Consider the following 17,231-nt stretch of genomic DNA (forward strand, 5'->3'; position numbering starts at 1 on the left):
TGCAGCCACTGTGGACCATGAGGTTCTATACATAAAGCAGCCTCAGTGGGCCCACTTTGACTTATAACACATCCATTGTCAAAAATGTGCAAAGGATTATAGGGTAATCAGTAATCCTATCAGATCATTGTCTAATTACTTTTTTGGTGTCTTTGATTGACCAGTGAGATGTGAAGAAAAAAAAAAGAAATTCATCCAAATCTTGTCTCTGCATCAAGAACTAATAAGGATTAGAGAAACCCATGTCTTCTCATTATAACCCTAAGAACGAAATTAATACACATCAACTGTGCATTACTGATTTTGTATTTTAATTTTGTTATATTAACTAAAGGTAATAAAGTACAAGAGCAGGAGCAAAGGATTTTGCTTTTTAGTGCAGAGTGAGGTGGCTCTTAAAAGAGCCGTTATTGTGGTGAGTTGAAGAGCAGGACTTAAGCTCTCTCTCCGCGGATGCGGCGAGCCAGCTGGATGTCTTTGGGCATGATGGTGACTCTCTTAGCGTGGATGGCGCACAGGTTGGTGTCCTCAAACAGACCGACCAGATAAGCCTCGCTAGCCTCCTGCAGAGCCATAACAGCGGAGCTCTGGAAGCGAAGGTCGGTCTTGAAATCCTGAGCGATTTCACGGACCAGGCGCTGGAAGGGCAGCTTGCGGATGAGCAGCTCCGTGGATTTCTGGTAACGACGGATCTCACGAAGAGCCACGGTACCGGGCCTGTAACGATGAGGCTTCTTGACTCCACCGGTGGCCGGGGCGCTCTTACGGGCAGCCTTGGTGGCCAGCTGCTTTCTGGGGGCTTTGCCTCCAGTAGATTTACGAGCGGTTTGCTTGGTTCTTGCCATTTTATTTCTTGCTCTTCTTTCTCTGAACAGAAGAAAAGTATAAACAAGCGAACATGAGTCTCTGCTTTTAAACTGTGGGACTGGCAACGAAATGGTGACGCTGCTTCAGACCTGCAGCTGCTGATTGGTGAGGGGCTCCTCGTGGAGCTCAGCACCGCCTACAGGCGCGAGCAGCCGCTGCTTATTGGAGAAAAGTGCCGCTAAAATTCAGAGCAAATCATCCCGCGCGCTCCGCGGATATATAAAGGAGTGTTTTGTCTGTTTGCGGCACAGTTTCTCTGAGTACAGACAGTAGAAATTTAATTCGAGTTAAAATGAGCGGACGCGGTAAAACCGGTGGAAAAGCCAGAGCCAAGGCAAAGACCCGCTCTTCTCGCGCTGGACTCCAGTTCCCAGTGGGTCGTGTCCACAGGCTGCTGCGCAAAGGCAACTATGCCGAGCGTGTGGGTGCCGGCGCCCCCGTCTACCTGGCTGCTGTGCTGGAGTATCTGACCGCTGAGATCCTGGAGTTGGCTGGAAACGCCGCCCGTGACAACAAGAAGACCCGTATCATTCCCCGCCACCTGCAGCTGGCCGTCCGCAACGACGAGGAGCTTAACAAGCTGCTTGGTGGAGTGACCATCGCTCAGGGAGGTGTGCTGCCCAACATCCAGGCTGTTCTGTTGCCCAAGAAGACTGAGAAGCCCGCCAAGGCCAAGTAAAGCTACTGTTGCCAACCACAAATACAAAGGTTCTTTTAAGAGCCACACACTCATCTCTGATAAAGATGCAGTTTTTCTTGTTTCATGTTTATCTAGATAAAAGAATTAACTGCAGAAATTATGCAATTATATATTGTTCAAAGAGTAACAAACTTGTAAAGTTTCAGATTTAGAAAACTTAGCTCTGTGTCAGAGGTAAGACAATGTGTCTAAGGAGGGAGGGAGTGTTGAAAGAATGCACAAATTCTAATTATATTAATTAGTATGTTGATGATTAAGAAATATTACTCAGCCAACGTGTATATAAGAAACTTCTTTTCAGTTTCTGTAAATAATACATGTTTGTTCACACACAGCTCCATGCTTGCTTGGTTCAATATTGTATATACTGCTCACACTGTGTATATTGTCTTTTTGTTTATAGTATTTATTTTCCTAAGGTAGATCTTGAGTGTTTATATTTTTGATTTTTTTTGTGTATTCTGGGTGCCTGTGTCTGTCCCTTTGCTGCTGTGACAGATGCAATTTCACCATTGTGGGTCTAATAAAGATGTATCCTTCATCTATTGAGTGGTTAAGGAGAACAAAATAAATAAATACATAGATTAATAAAAACAATTGCAGGAGAGTATCAGCAATACTATCAAAATGTTTTTCTCACTAGAATAGCTCCCCTTTTGTATTTGCCCCCCCATCCTGGCATTATTGCTGAGATGGTCCTCATAACTAGTTTCGTATTGTGATATGTAGTATTGTTTTCTGCGACCTCCTTCCTTGCATTAAAACTGCAGACGCATACATATCATGCCCATTAGAGACATACAGAAAAAAAACATTTTTCCATAGTCAGGTGTCAGCTGTCATTCCTAATAAAGTCATCATCTGTCCTACTGCTTGTAGCAGTGCCGCTTTACTTACTCGCTCCAAGTGAGAGGGTGCCACTGATATGCTCCCCTGGGATACAGCTCTCCCCAGACATTCAACTTGAGGCTGGCATTATTGCCATTTAATCTGGGTGACTTTATGTCCCCCCTTGGCTTAATCTCTGCAATGATAATCATCTAACGTTGGAGAACAGATCAACAAGTCAACTAACATACTGTATCAGTGTGTTGTTTATCATTAGGCCTTCAAGATACTGTCTTAGGATCAGGTTAAACACATGAGGACCGTGTCGAAAGCCTTGAGAGAGCCTGGTATAGCAATACTGCTGGTTTCTGTAAGTGGAAGCAAACAAATGTTTGGTTTCTGCAGCCAGTGGAATACTAACTTTGCCAGTCTCCAATTATGTCATTTACAGTACATGGGTCATGAACCAAGTGGTATTTAGCATATAGCAACTTGATAAACAAAGCCAGAACATCACAAAACTTGATATAACATGATATAACACAGCGCATTCAAATCATAGCTTTTATTACTAGAAGGAACATTCAGCCATCAAGGTTTAGCTGTATTCTAATTACAACCAATTAAACAATGTTCAGTTTCCTACCTAATGATTTAATACTACAGATTTTGTTTTTGTAAACAGGCTCCTTTTCAGAGTTGACTTTCTTACTTTTATCAGCAATTTCAACATTACTCTGCCTTGCTCAGTGTTTGGCTCTTAAAAGATCTGTTGTGTTGTTATTTTGTTGATGGCAAATAAGTTCAGTGAGACATCTGTTTGATATATGCCTTCAACAAATCCAGTTTTCTGCACCATCTGCTGAGTCAAACCTCTACAATGTGGTGACCATCAAACACAAAAAGGAAACTGTTGGAGTAAGAGTATTTTCAAGTCCACACAGTCTCTAATGTGAAGAACCAACAATGAGTTTGAATAATGAAATGTTATACCAATCAGAAATTTTATACATGAGGCAGAATGCATCTGTTATTTTGTTGATGACAAATAAGTTCAGTGAGACATCTGTCTCATGTAGATCCAGCACCAGTTGCACATCTCAAGTGCAGTCTAATGACAGCACCATGTCTTTACCCACAGTGAACAGTAAAATTACATCACATTTTACTGAACCAACTGATAACCCTCTGACAACAGTAATGTGATGGTGGTGATGTGAGAACAGCAACTAAACAATAGATGTGTATGTGGATAGAGTTCACAACGGGAGTTAAGGCACTGTTTGTGGCTGTGCAGTGTTTTTATGAAACACTGTAACAACGTAACATTCTGAGAGCTTGTTTATTATGAAATATTGTAAGAAAACACATAACGTTCTAAAAATCTATAGAACAAGCGAATGTGAGCTCTTTCTGATCGAGTGTTTGGCTCTTAAAAGAGCCGTTGGGTTGTGTTCGATTGCTGACAGTAAATAAGTTTAACCACCGAAGCCGTACAGAGTGCGGCCCTGCCTCTTCAGAGCATACACCACGTCCATGGCGGTCACGGTCTTCCTCTTAGCGTGCTCGGTGTAGGTGACGGCATCACGGATAACGTTCTCCAGGAAAACCTTCAACACACCGCGGGTCTCCTCGTAGATGAGACCGGAGATACGCTTGACACCGCCACGACGAGCCAGGCGGCGGATAGCGGGCTTGGTGATACCCTGGATGTTGTCACGGAGAACTTTACGGTGACGCTTAGCGCCTCCTTTACCGAGTCCTTTTCCTCCTTTGCCTCTTCCGCTCATTTTCACTGCTCAGTAGAAATCTACTCAATGTTTCTAACTGTTAGAGTCACAGCTATTCAAAGCCTGACTGAGGACGTGATAGAAGACAGAGGCCGGTGATGATAAACTGTTTGGTGCTTTTTGGTGCTTTAGCGCCACCATCTGATCCAGAGCATGAATCAGGGACAGCAGGACTCCTGTCAGACTGTCAGAGCTCCACAGGAGTTTTATCCAGGGGTGTTTTGACTTCAGTGAAAGTAGCAGAACAACACTAAAAAAAAAAAAAAAAAAAAAAATACAAGTCGAAGTCCTGCAGCCACAGTGTCACTGAAGAAAAAACCAGGAGGAGAACTGTGAAAAGTTTAAGTACTCATTATCCATAATGGTCCTTTTTCAGTCTTATAAAACTGTTTTAGACATTGTTGCAATATCAAATCAGAAACTTATATCTAACTAACATACCCCTGTAAAAAATTGACAGCAATACAATGTTCCTGGTGCAGGCCAATACCTCAAAGTTCTTGCAAATCATGCATATAAAATTAGTCTGCTGCACCACATGCTTATCAAACAAGAATACAGAGGGTGCAGAGTCCTGCAAAGAATATAAACATAAACAAATGCCAACATGTCTCTTATGTCTTGGAATTGCAGGGATCCAGTCTGCTTTTGATTGTGGATACAGGGTCAATTTTGAGGCCCAATCTGTTGCAAGTGGGGCAAGTCCTGCTTGCACCTTTGCTGTGGGCAGATTTGTGATGGGTCACAGCCATGCTACTGTCATTAGAAACAGGTCTGGGAACCACCTAGACCTGTTTCCCCCTCTATGATGGACAGACAGAGTAGATGATTTTTTTCTCTGCTGCCATCGCCAAGGACAAGCGCATCATTCAGTCCGCTGAGTGGGTGATCAGCTGCAATCTGCCATCCCTTCAGGACCTGTATACCAGCTACCCTAATGAACAAGGCCCAAGACCCCCACTGACATGGACCCCGCCCCCTGAAAGAAAAGAGAAGCTATACTACACAGCTGTTCATGTTGTACAAAGATATTCTGTATACAGACACACAGTCCATCAGAAAACCCATTTACACATGTCAAATAGAAAAGGATTTGTCTTTAAAGGAAGTGAGCGGGGACAGCTCAGGACAAACAAACGTGTCTGAACTACATTATTACTTTATTGTGACATTTGAACATGTTGCTAACACATTTTAAAATGACCCAGTAACATTTCTATACCTCTTCCTATGTGGATACAGTCTGAATACACACAGGTGTGTGCTGTATCTACATTAATGGATACAGCACACATAATTAAGAAAAAAAACAAAACAACCTTGATTCATGTCACATATCTAATAAAATATTTTTACTCCAAAATCAACAGCCTGTGAGCAAAATTTCAACAGGCACAAAGATCCGACATGTCAGATTCAATGCAGTGTTTTCCTCACATCACAGTGATTGTAAACTGATGGAGGGCCACGTCCTTATGACAGCAGGCTCTCCCTCTGATTCAGTTTAAATGTCCTCATCTCCTACTGGCCTCTCCTAATGCCTTTCTGCATAAACCACCCTATACTGTTTAAAGCTAAAGCATTTAAACCTATGTTATTGTGTCATATCAAATTCTTGTTAATTTAACAATTACATACAAAACTGAAAAAGAAAGGATCAAGGATCAAGGATCAAGGAACTTTATTGTCATACCAGGACATTTACATGTTATGGTACGAAATTAGTACTCAGGTCCCAGTTTAAGCCATTCAGAGCCGTGAACAAAACACGGCTCTGAAAGGGTTATAATAAAGGGCTTAGCTCTAATTATAATTAAAAAAAAGGACATTTTTTTATTTACAACACCATGTAATATTTAAGTCATCAACTGTGCATCACTAGTGTTGTATTTTGATTTTGTTATATTAAGTAAAGTTAATAAAGTACAAGAGCAGGAGCAAAGGATTTTGCTTTTTAGCGCAGAATGAAGTGGCTCTTAAAAGAGCCGTTGTTGTGGTAGAGTAGAGCAGCAGCAGTTTAAGCTCTCTCTCCGCGGATGCGGCGAGCCAGCTGGATGTCTTTGGGCATGATGGTGACTCTCTTGGCGTGGATGGCGCACAGGTTGGTGTCCTCAAACAGACCGACCAGGTAAGCCTCACTGGCCTCCTGCAGAGCCATGACAGCGGAGCTCTGGAAGCGAAGGTCGGTCTTGAAATCCTGAGCGATTTCACGGACCAGGCGCTGGAAGGGCAGCTTGCGGATGAGCAGCTCCGTGGATTTCTGGTAACGACGGATCTCACGAAGAGCCACGGTACCGGGCCTGTAACGGTGAGGCTTCTTGACACCGCCGGTGGCCGGGGCGCTCTTACGGGCAGCCTTGGTGGCCAGCTGCTTTCTGGGGGCTTTGCCTCCAGTAGATTTACGAGCGGTTTGCTTGGTTCTTGCCATTTTCGCTTCTTCCTTTTCTTTTTCTGAACAGAAAAAATATAGATAAAGACGAAGCGAGTCTCTGCTTTTAAACTGTGGGACTGGCCGCGAAATGGTGACGCTGCTTCAGAGCTGCGGCTCCTGATTGGTGAGGGGCTCCTCGTGGAGCTCAGCACCGCCTACGGGAGCGAGCAGCCGCTGCTTATTGGGGAAAAGTGCCGCTCAAATTCAGAGCAGGCCGCCCTCTGCTGCTCTGCTGGGAGCCTCTCTTCTGGTTGGTCCATCACCAACCTTCCCGCGCGCTCCGCTGATATATATAAAGGAGGGTTCTGTCCTTTTGAGACATAGTTTCTATGAAACTAGAAGACAAGTGAAAATCAAAATGAGCGGACGAGGCAAAACCGGTGGAAAAGCCAGAGCCAAGGCAAAGACCCGCTCTTCCCGTGCTGGACTCCAGTTCCCAGTGGGTCGTGTCCACAGGCTGCTGCGCAAAGGCAACTATGCGGAGCGTGTGGGTGCCGGCGCCCCTGTCTACCTGGCTGCTGTGCTGGAGTATCTGACCGCTGAGATCCTGGAGTTGGCTGGAAACGCCGCCCGCGACAACAAGAAGACCCGTATCATTCCCCGCCACCTGCAGCTGGCCGTCCGTAACGACGAGGAGCTCAACAAGCTGCTTGGTGGAGTGACCATCGCTCAGGGAGGTGTGCTGCCCAACATCCAGGCTGTTCTGCTGCCCAAGAAGACCGAGAAACCCGCCAAGGCCAAGTAAAGTTGCGGCTCCTGCCAACCACAAATACAAAGGCTCTTTTAAGAGCCACACACTTATTTCTAAAGACGCAGCTCCTTATTTTAATTTTTTTCTTCAGTATTGCTGGTGAGTTTAGAAAGTACTGTAACAACAATAAATCTAAATGGTGTTTGACTAAAAATATGTTTTGTGTAAAATTTAGCAAGGTAAGAGGGAAAAGGAGTGAGGAAAAGTTGGTTTGGTCTGGTTCTAGAAAAAAGGCTAAGGTCCCTGTGCTTAAAGGTAGATCAGTTCTACTTGAGCACAGGAGGTGATGATTTTTTTCATGAAAGAAGCTCATGAACTGAGAGCTATGACTCTTTCATCCTGGCTACAGTGCTGAAGAGAAACCTGGGGTTGTTTTCTATTTTCCTCCATTAATGAAGAGTAACAGGCTGCTCTGGCATCACAGAGGGCTCAACTATTATGTTCTAGGCCAGGCTAAGCAGGATTCTTCCAGTTTGGTGGAACCAGGTGGAGGATGTAGTTAAGACAGTGAGTGGGTTTATTTACACTCTGAGAGAAGACAGTTAAGTCTAATACTGAGATAAGCACAGTGCTAAGACTTACTGTCAGTGTCCACATGAATATTGAAATCACCTACTATAATTTCTTTATCTGTACTGAGAACTAAACTAAAACTCAGAGGATTCACATAGAAACTCAGAGTATGGTCCAGGAGCATGGTTACGCTATAGCAAATAAAATTGTAATGTTTTGAGTTATAACTGAGTTTAGCTTTAGGGTTGATTAAAAGACTTGAGCTGAATGGCTGCCACCCCACCTCCCCAACCAGAGCCTCCAGGAATGTGAGCATTACAGTGACTGGGAGGAGTGGATTCATTTAAACTAACACAATCTCATGCCACAGCCTGGATTCAGTGACACAGAATAAGTCAAACTGATAATCTGAAATGAAATCCTTTACTAAAACAGATAAGGATGACAGAGATCTAATGTTCAGTAGTCCACATTTAATCCTTAATTGCCTTAGTAGTGATTTTAATTTTTATTAAGTTTTTATGACTAACTTCTCTGATTGCTTTTGATTTAATAAATTTAGGTGGTCGGGGGACAGACAGTGACTGCTCTAAGGGAAGCACAGAGAAGTGTGTACGACTGCAGCTCTGCCTCCTGGTCTCAGCTCTGGGTTGTTGTTGTGGACTAATAATAAACTAATAAGTGTAATGTCCATCTTTCTGATGTTAATGGAAGAAACTAACAATTAGATATTTAAAAGAAATAAATCATTATTTTAAATTTTGACTCATTCAGCAGCTGAACACACTCCACTTACAGCGGAAATCAAATATTGTTCAGAGAGTTTGTCCCACACAAATGTGTTGCACTTCTTTGCTTTCACTTTCTGTCCAGTTCATCTCAAAGCAGCTCCATGAGGTTTAGGTCTGTAGGCTGTGCTGGTCTTCATCATGTGAAGCATCTATCTGGTTCTGTTATCTTGTTGTAAGATGAAGCTCTGACCAACCAGTCTTATCTTTTTCTCTGTTCTTATATTTCCACCAGAAAGAAGAGAAAATGTCCTAACTTAGCTGATGACTTCCAAACCCTCTGTACAAAGACAGTGTTGGTCAAGTCATCAGCTAAAGTTGGGACAGCTGTAGGAACTGTTTACATTAACTTTGAAGGCTTCATTTACTTCCATTGCTGTGGGAAGTAAAGCAACTGTTTAGTACCTGGACAAGGTCTGTTTTCTATGAAATTATTCAACTCTATTCTCCATTCGATTTTCCTTGTAATAATACCACAACTGTAGATTTATTACTTTTATTATTGTTTTGCATGTATTTCTATATTTATGGATGTGTAAAGTGTCTTGTACATAATACATAAGTTGTTCTTCAATATAACTTTTCCCCTCTTATTTCATTTTCTCTTGTTAAAAGGGGCACTTCTCAATTATCTTTAATAAATGATTTTCATCAAAAAAGGCAAAAGCAAGTAAGTTTGTAAGTTGGGACAGCTGTAGGAATTGTTTAAATTTGAAGGCTTTATTTATTTCCATTGCTGCAGGAAGTTAACTCTTTTTTTATTTAAAAAAAATAAATTTATTTTTATTGTTGTTTCTATATATTTATGGATGTGTAAAGTTTCTTGTATGTGCAACTTTCATTTTATTCTTGCTGGTGAAACGATTGAGAACTAAAAAAAAAAAAAAAAAAAAAACCTCAAAAGGAAAACTAAAAGCCCATTCATGTGGATTTATATATTTATGAATGTCTTGTCTTGTATGTCTAATTCACTTTTTTTTTCTAGTGCAAAACACAAAAAAATGTAAGTTCATTTCTTTAAAAAAATGAACTTACTGTACTTATTGCATCCAAATTATAGTAAACAAAAATAGTAATGTTTTGTATTCAACTTACTTTTATTTAATTATTGAACATTATGATCCCAAGTGACTAGTACTGATATTTGTGATAATATTCAATAAGGAGGAATCAGCTCTTTGTGGACAGATGTGTGGCTCTTAAAAGAGCCTTTTAGCAGGATTTTAGAGAGTGAGGACAGTTCACTTCTTCTTGGGAGCTGCTGCCTTCTTAGCTTTGGGTTTGGCGGCCTTCTTGGCGGGGGCTTTCTTGGCTGCGGGGGCTTTCTTAGCTGCAGGAGCCTTCTTGACCACCTTCTTGGGGCTCTTAGCAGCCTTCTTAGGGCTCTTGGCTACTTTCTTGGCTGCGGCAGGTTTCTTAGCCTTCTTGGGGGATTTCTTAGCAGCTGCTGGCTTCTTGGCTGCCGCTTTCTTGGGCTTTTTGGCCGCTGCGGGTTTCTTAGCGGCGGGCTTCTTGGCTTTAGGCGCGGCTTTCTTGACCGGCTTCTTAACCTTAGGTTCAGCCTTCTTGTTTATCTTGAAGGAGCCGGAGGCGCCAGTGCCCTTGGTCTGGACCAGAGTGCCCTTAGCCACCAGAGCCTTGATGGCGGTCTTAACGCGGGCCTTGTTCTTCTCCACATCGTAGCCTCCGGCAGCCAGAACCTTCTTGAGAGCGGCCGCTGACACGCCGCTGCGCTCTTTGGATGCGGCCACGGCTTTAACGATCAGCTCGCCGACGCTGGGGCCGGCCTTCTTCGGCCTGGACACCTTCTTCTTTGCTGCTTTAGCCGGCGCGGCGGCTGGAGCGGGAGCTGGAGCAACTTCTGCCATTATTTTCTCAGAGCTACGTTTCGACTAAGAGCGGTCTGTGTCACTGAGTGAACTATTGAAAAGCTCAAAGCAGGAGGCGGTACTTAAACACACCATGAGAACCGTGGAGACTCAATGCAGCCCTGGCTCCTCTGTGCAGTCTGATCCCCGCGACACTTGTGTTTTCTCTTCCTCAATAAAACACTCAAAAATCGCTGTTGGAGAGGAGCTGAAGGCTGACAGTGAATGGAGCCGATAGCGAACTTGTTTCTCTTCATATTGAAGTCATGAAGAGCTCTGATGCTCTCTGCATTTTCTTTGTGGAGCCTCCAAACCTCACCTGCTCACCGTAGAGTCCAGCGCTGCTCACCGGCTTTTCCCACTCATTTCTCCTCTAAAACGATTTAAAATGAACCAGAGTTTCACCAAAATCCGTTTTCCAGCTGCTCCACATGTTTGTTCAGAGAACCAAGATAAAAACAACCACATACTGATGACCCGTTTGTAAGAATCTGACGTTATTCTGCGAGCAGCAAACACACAGCTGACGGCCGAGGCTTATGGTGCAGTTTAGCCAGACTCCCCATCAGAGCTGGGAACATTTGATGTTGATGATGCTGGAGCTTATTGGACATATTTAGAAATACATGTTTACATGTTACAGTGTTTGATCATGTGTGTTGAGGTTCAGTGTCTTCACTGTGAGCACTGTAAATGATGTAAGAAAACAGTTCAACAGTCAAACAAAGACTGGATCCAGATGTTGCTGGGATACAGCTGTGTGTCAGTGCAACAGGTCAGTGTTTACTCATCTGAAAATACTCCAGAGAAAAGGAAAAGTAGAGTAATGTTCAGAGTGATTTTTGCTGTCATGAATATTTCACAGCAATGATTGAGTGTAATTTGTTCATGATCAAAACAGTAAACATTTAACATGGCTTCGGTCAGAGCTGAAAAGTGGAAATTTAAACATGGAACAAGAAGTGATTTCATAATTTCACAGAGTTTTGTCACTCAGTGCGTAGCAGTGTTGTAGTGAGCAAGATTTAAAAGATCACATGTTGAGCTCATTTTAATAGACAACACAGCATGTCATATATTTAATATATAATAATATATTTTATTTAAAATAAGTTTCAAAAAACAATGTTGCCAAAACATCAACATTCAATTTATTCAAATTACAAGAACAATCAAAAAAACATCAAGATCAGTGTCAATACATATTTTAATTATCTGTTTAAAGTACAGTTTGTGTGTGTGTGTGTGTGTGCCAGGGTCATTCACTGTCCCACAGGTTGTCATGTTGATATTGGGCAGAGATTCACTTCACTATTAACCACTAACAAACATTTTACATCAGTTTCATCATATTAATCCACACTGTACAGAGCAGAGTGGAGACTCACCCACTGACAGAGCTAATGAGAACAGCTCTTCCTCCTACAATCTGTGAAAATCTGTTGTAATCATTTGTTAAATTTATATTTATAATGCAGGCTGAGACAAGTTCTGCATTTATTCCCCTGATCTAACCTAAAAGCTCTAAGGGATCTATACAGTGATGAAGAGTTTCCACTTTCAGATAAAGTGTGTGGCTCTTAAAAGAGCCGTTGGATTGATGAGAGTGCAGCAGCACAGCTGTTTACTTGGAGCTGGTGTACTTGGTGACAGCCTTGGTGCCCTCGGACACAGCGTGCTTGGCCAGCTCACCGGGCAGCAGGAGACGCACGGCGGTCTGAATCTCCCTGGAAGTGATGGTGGAGCGCTTGTTGTAGTGAGCCAGACGAGACGCCTCAGCGGCGATGCGCTCAAAGATGTCGTTAACAAACGAGTTCATGATGCTCATGGCCTTGGAGGAGATGCCGGTGTCGGGGTGGACCTGCTTCAACACCTTGTAGACATAGATGGCGTAACTCTCCTTCCTGGTCTTTCTCCTCTTCTTGCCTCCCTTGCTGGCCGTCTTGGTCACGGCTTTCTTGGAGCCCTTCTTGGGCGCGGACTTTGCGGGTTCAGGCATTCTACTGACTCTGGATGTTACAGCAATGAATGAGTTACTGTAGAAGGGAGCCACTCTTCTCATGCAGACTGCATGCAAACGCAACTGTGTGACCCCCCCTCTTGTGATTGGTTGAGCTGCTCACTGGCTGAAGGTGGAGGGCTGTGTTTCTGTTCATCTTTCATTATGAATGAGCCTCAGGAGTAAAATTAGAATCCCAATAAAACAAGAGTTTGGTTCAGAGCAGAGAACGACAATTGAAATACTCATATTCATCTCAAATAGGAAACTACAGAATAGATAACATAGGTTTAAAAAAAATGGAAAAGAGTTAACATTAACATTGTCTAAAATCTTCATCTTATCCAAACAAATATTCTCCATTTACCCAACAAAATTAAATTCAAACTAAACAATGTGTAAACTTGATTTGAGACACAAGCAGAGAAGTGACTACAAGAAAAAGAATGTATGAAAGTAAAGAATATGGGGGTTTAGATGCAGTAGAGTTTGGTAGCGGGTTAAAAGTAGCATTTGTCAAATATGCAATCATATCTCTTGAAATGTTCTCTGGGTTGGAGAAAAAAAAAGACGATGCACATCAAGCAGCCTAAACATAATTTTTGTTAATTATTATTATTATTATTATACAAGAGGATCCTGTGAAGTTTTTTGTTACAGGTGAAACGGACTAATGAGGGAAAGATTAGAGCGTCAAGGTGAGGCTTCACCTGTGAGGAAACTACAAAGATCATGGTCCTTCTTACAAACAGACCCATGGAGATTTTGTTACAAAACATCAGCATCTATGCATAGACTGGAGTGGAATAACTGGCATTTAAAAAGAATAATTGTAAATAATTTTAATATATATAAATACACATTATAATTATATAATTATATATATATATATATATATATATATATATATATATATATATATATATATATTATCTCTGTTGGTGGACTTTCTTTGAGAGCTGTAGATTCCTGGAGTTGGATGTAAGTGATGAATGTCCTGTGAAAATAAAACGCAACACAACAAACTCTTGATGGACTGTCAGAGAGCTCAGGAAGTCTGGCACATATTCAAACTCCACATGAAGTTCAAACTGTAACTCAGTGTGATATGTGTGAGAGTGGAAAAACAGATGCATCATGATTATAACAGTGATGTGTTGATGAAACACATTGCGAGGAGGAAAAGGTTTAGATTTAAATGATCAGCTTCCCTGACAAAAAAACTAATGATAGTGATGTGAGAGCAGCACTTACAGAACACAGACTGTGTACAGAGATAAGCTATAGATGTGTGACACCCTCTGGATGAGTTGAGACGTTAATAAAAGGAGTTCTGACAACATTACAATTTGTGACTGTAATGTTATTATGAAACAAAATTATTGTTTATTATACACATTGTAACAACTTGTTTAAGAAAAAAGGATGTGAACTCTTCTTGAATAAGTGTTTGGCTCTTAAAAGAGCCGTTGTGTTTGATTGATAACGATAAATGAGTTTAACCACCGAAGCCGTACAGAGTGCGGCCCTGCCTCTTCAGAGCATACACCACGTCCATGGCGGTCACGGTCTTTCTCTTAGCGTGCTCGGTGTAGGTGACGGCGTCACGGATAACATTCTCCAGGAAAACCTTCAACACACCGCGGGTCTCCTCGTAGATCAGGCCGGAGATACGCTTGACACCACCACGACGAGCCAGGCGGCGGATAGCGGGCTTGGTGATACCCTGGATGTTATCACGGAGAACTTTACGGTGACGCTTAGCGCCTCCTTTACCGAGTCCTTTTCCTCCTTTGCCTCTTCCGCTCATTTTCACTGCTTAGTAGAAATCTACTCAATGATTCTAACTGCGATAGTCACAGCTATTCAAAGCCTGACTGAGGACGTGATAGAAGACAGAGGCGGCCATTGATAATGAACTGTTTGGTGCTTTAGCGCCACCATCTGATCCAGAGCATGAATCAGGGACAGCAGGACTCCTGTCAGACTGTCTGAGCTCCACAGGAGTTTTATCCAGGGGTGGAAATGAAAAAATGTTTCTATTTTTGACTTCAGTGAAAGTAGCAGAACAACACTGTAAAAAATACAAGTCTCATTGTGCTGAGGACCAGTCTACATTCTCATATAGGGAGATTTGACATACTGGACAATAACTATTTATGTTATAAGTGGATTATCAAGTGTCTCTACTTAAACGATCAGACTCTTTTTCTTTGTCGTTTTTAAACTTGCTGAACTGTATGAATGTTATTCAACATGTTACACAGCCAAGGCCACATTTTAGATCCTGTTAACAGTAAACTAAGGTCAACTTGAACAACCCCAAAAACCTTCTTCTCAACCATCTCATTTATCCTGCATTTATGAAGGCTAGCAATATGTCTAAGAATCTCCATTCATTCATGCATCCATCCTCCCTCCATCCATCCAGTCATTCATTCATTTATTTGAAATGAAGACTTAGTTAACATTGCAAATTATTCTCTACCGATCAGGCATTTGGACCAATCACAGAACTGAGACCGCGCTAGTCACACACACTTGTTTGTTAATGTGCATCATGTTACAGTATCACACTGGCCAATTCCACCTCAGCTGTTCTTACATGGGAATTAATGTAACAGTAAAATGTTGTATATGCTGATGGCTACATGTGGTTTCAGATGTGAGTGGTCTTTTGCATCTACAGTAACAGATATTGTCTGAGTCAACTTTCAACATTAATTTCCTCAGTATTTCAAAGGAAATGGGAGAAGCACAAAGATTTATTCACATTTGAAACATGAACCCAAACTGCTGTTTGTTTGTTTTTTTTTTAGTTGATCCTTGAGATATAGATGCTCTGAAAAGTCTGGGATAAAGGTAGTAAACTGTCAGTAGGTGAGTTTACACTCCATTTACTACAACTAGTGAATGCCCTGCCATTTACTTACATAAAAGAATATACAAAACATAACTTGTTTTTGTATTTGTACAGTTAGAATACTTTACAGGTGTAGACATGAGGAGCTGTGCCTTTATCAGACATAATTGTGTGGCTCTTAAAAGAGCCTTTTCTATTTCTGGTTGGCAGGAGCCGCAACTTTACTTGGCCTTGGCGGGTTTCTCGGTCTTCTTGGGCAGCAGAACAGCCTGGATGTTGGGCAGCACACCTCCCTGAGCGATGGTCACTCCGCCCAGGAGCTTGTTGAGCTCCTCGTCGTTGCGGACGGCCAGCTGCAGGTGGCGGGGAATGATACGGGTCTTCTTGTTGTCGCGGGCGGCGTTTCCAGCCAACTCCAGGATCTCAGCGGTCAGATACTCCAGCACAGCAGCCAGGTAGACGGGGGCGCCGGCACCCACACGCTGCGCATAGTTGCCTTTACGCAGCAGCCTGTGGACACGACCCACTGGGAACTGGAGTCCAGCGCGAGAAGAGCGGGACTTTGCCTTGGCTCTGGCTTTTCCACCGGTTTTGCCGCGTCCACTCATTTTAATTAATATTAATTTTTTGCACTCTGAAGTCAAAGAAACTGTGTCTCAACCAGACGAAAGCCTCCTTTATATATCCGCAGAGCGCGCGGGAAGGTTGGTGCTAGACCAATCAGAAAAGAGGCTCCCAGCAGAGCAGCAGAGGGCGGCCTGCTCTGAATTTGAGCGGCACTTTTCTCCAATAAGCAGCGGCTGCTCGCTCCTATAGGCGGTGCTGAGCTCCACGAGGAGCCCCTCACCAATCAGGAGCCGCAGCTCTGAAGCAGCGTCACTATTTCGCAGCCAGTCCCACAGTTTAAGAGCAGAGAGTCGCTTTCATTTAACTATACATTTATTCTGTTCAGAGAAAGAGAAGGAATAAGCAAAGATGGCAAGAACCAAGCAAACCGCTCGTAAATCTACTGGAGGCAAAGCCCCCAGAAAGCAGCTGGCCACCAAGGCTGCCCGTAAGAGCGCCCCGGCCACCGGCGGTGTCAAGAAGCCTCACCGTTACAGGCCCGGTACCGTGGCTCTTCGTGAGATCCGTCGTTACCAGAAATCCACGGAGCTGCTCATCCGCAAGCTGCCCTTCCAGCGCCTGGTCCGCGAAATCGCTCAGGATTTCAAGACCGATCTGCGCTTCCAGAGCTCCGCTGTCATGGCTCTGCAGGAGGCCAGTGAGGCTTACCTGGTCGGTCTGTTTGAGGACACCAACCTGTGCGCCATCCACGCCAAAAGAGTGACCATCATGCCTAAGGACATCCAGCTGGCTCGCCGCATCCGCGGAGAGAGAGCTTAAACTGCTGCTGCTCTACTCACCACAATAACGGCTCTTTTAAGAGCCACCTCACTCTGCACTAAAAAGCAAAATCCTTTGCTCCTGCTCTTGTACTTTATTAACTTTAGTTAATATAACAAAATTAAAATACAAAATCAGTAATGCACAGTTTGATGACTTTTCTAGCAAAAACAATAGTTTACACACAAGTAATGTGTATTAATTTCGTTCTTAGGGTTATAATGAGGAGACATGGGTTTCTCTAATCCTTACTCCCTTATTAGTTCTTGATGCAGAGACAAGATTTGGATGAATTTCTTTTTTTTTTCTTCACATCTCACTGGTCAATCAAAGACACCCAAAAAGTAATTAGACAATGATCTGATAGGATTACTGATTACCTTATAATCCTTTGCACATTTTTGACAATGGTTGTGTTATAAGTCGAAGTGGGCCCACTGAGGCTGC

The 17,231-nt window shown here is 42.8% G+C and overlaps 6 protein-coding genes across 6 annotated transcripts; 2 read left to right on the top strand and 4 right to left on the bottom strand.

Annotated features, from left to right (window-relative positions):
* Positions 1-434: 434 nt before the first annotated feature.
* LOC121195787 lies at positions 435-14,345 on the bottom strand. The gene is made up of 6 exons (XM_041059450.1): positions 14,053-14,345; positions 12,660-12,684; positions 6,209-6,625; positions 3,882-4,101; positions 1,170-1,551; positions 435-867 (listed from the first exon to the last, which is right to left on the bottom strand). The coding sequence occupies exons 1-6, from the start codon at positions 14,343-14,345 to the stop codon at positions 435-437; spliced, it is 1,770 nt and encodes a 589-aa protein (XP_040915384.1).
* LOC121195973 (histone H2A) lies at positions 6,975-7,361 on the top strand. The gene has a single exon (XM_041059729.1). It carries the CDS (start codon positions 6,975-6,977, stop codon positions 7,359-7,361), a length of 387 nt encoding a protein of 128 aa, XP_040915663.1.
* On the bottom strand, positions 9,794-10,568 carry LOC121195966 (histone H1-like). Its single transcript, XM_041059720.1, has one exon. The coding sequence runs from the start codon at positions 10,534-10,536 to the stop codon at positions 9,910-9,912; it is 627 nt and encodes a 208-aa protein (XP_040915654.1). The 5' UTR covers positions 10,537-10,568; the 3' UTR covers positions 9,794-9,909.
* LOC121195979 (histone H2B 1/2) lies at positions 12,161-12,535 on the bottom strand. Its single transcript, XM_041059735.1, has one exon. It carries the CDS (start codon positions 12,533-12,535, stop codon positions 12,161-12,163), a length of 375 nt encoding a protein of 124 aa, XP_040915669.1.
* Positions 14,346-15,362: 1,017 nt separating the features above from the next.
* On the bottom strand, positions 15,363-16,006 carry LOC121195974 (histone H2A-like). Its single transcript, XM_041059730.1, has one exon. The coding sequence runs from the start codon at positions 16,004-16,006 to the stop codon at positions 15,620-15,622; it is 387 nt and encodes a 128-aa protein (XP_040915664.1). The 3' UTR covers positions 15,363-15,619.
* Positions 16,007-16,371: 365 nt separating this feature from the next.
* Positions 16,372-16,784, top strand: LOC121195968 (histone H3). Its single transcript, XM_041059723.1, has one exon. The coding sequence runs from the start codon at positions 16,374-16,376 to the stop codon at positions 16,782-16,784; it is 411 nt and encodes a 136-aa protein (XP_040915657.1). The 5' UTR covers positions 16,372-16,373.
* Positions 16,785-17,231: the final 447 nt, after the last annotated feature.

This window comes from Toxotes jaculatrix, chromosome 16, assembly GCF_017976425.1.
Source record: "Toxotes jaculatrix isolate fToxJac2 chromosome 16, fToxJac2.pri, whole genome shotgun sequence".
Taxonomy (NCBI): domain Eukaryota; kingdom Metazoa; phylum Chordata; class Actinopteri; family Toxotidae; genus Toxotes; species Toxotes jaculatrix.

What these genes read in the sequence shown, in the direction of transcription:
- LOC121195973 (XM_041059729.1), top strand. Translation starts at nt 6,975, where the DNA reads ATGAGCGGACGAGGCAAAACCGGTGGAAAAGCCAGAGCCAAGGCAAAG.
- LOC121195966 (XM_041059720.1), bottom strand. Translation starts at nt 10,536, where the DNA reads ATGGCAGAAGTTGCTCCAGCTCCCGCTCCAGCCGCCGCGCCGGCTAAA.
- LOC121195979 (XM_041059735.1), bottom strand. Translation starts at nt 12,535, where the DNA reads ATGCCTGAACCCGCAAAGTCCGCGCCCAAGAAGGGCTCCAAGAAAGCC.
- LOC121195787 (XM_041059450.1), bottom strand. Translation starts at nt 14,345, where the DNA reads ATGAGCGGAAGAGGCAAAGGAGGAAAAGGACTCGGTAAAGGAGGCGCT. An exon ending in AAGAGGCAGGGCCGCACTCT is followed by an intron (nt 12,685 to 14,052) that starts GTACGGCTTCGG and finishes AAAGATGAACAG; the next exon opens with AAACACAGCCCTCCACCTTC. An exon ending in CCGCACTCTGTACGGCTTCG is followed by an intron (nt 1,552 to 3,881) that starts GTGGTTAAACTT and finishes GGTTGGCAACAG; the next exon opens with TAGCTTTACTTGGCCTTGGC.
- LOC121195974 (XM_041059730.1), bottom strand. Translation starts at nt 16,006, where the DNA reads ATGAGTGGACGCGGCAAAACCGGTGGAAAAGCCAGAGCCAAGGCAAAG.
- LOC121195968 (XM_041059723.1), top strand. Translation starts at nt 16,374, where the DNA reads ATGGCAAGAACCAAGCAAACCGCTCGTAAATCTACTGGAGGCAAAGCC.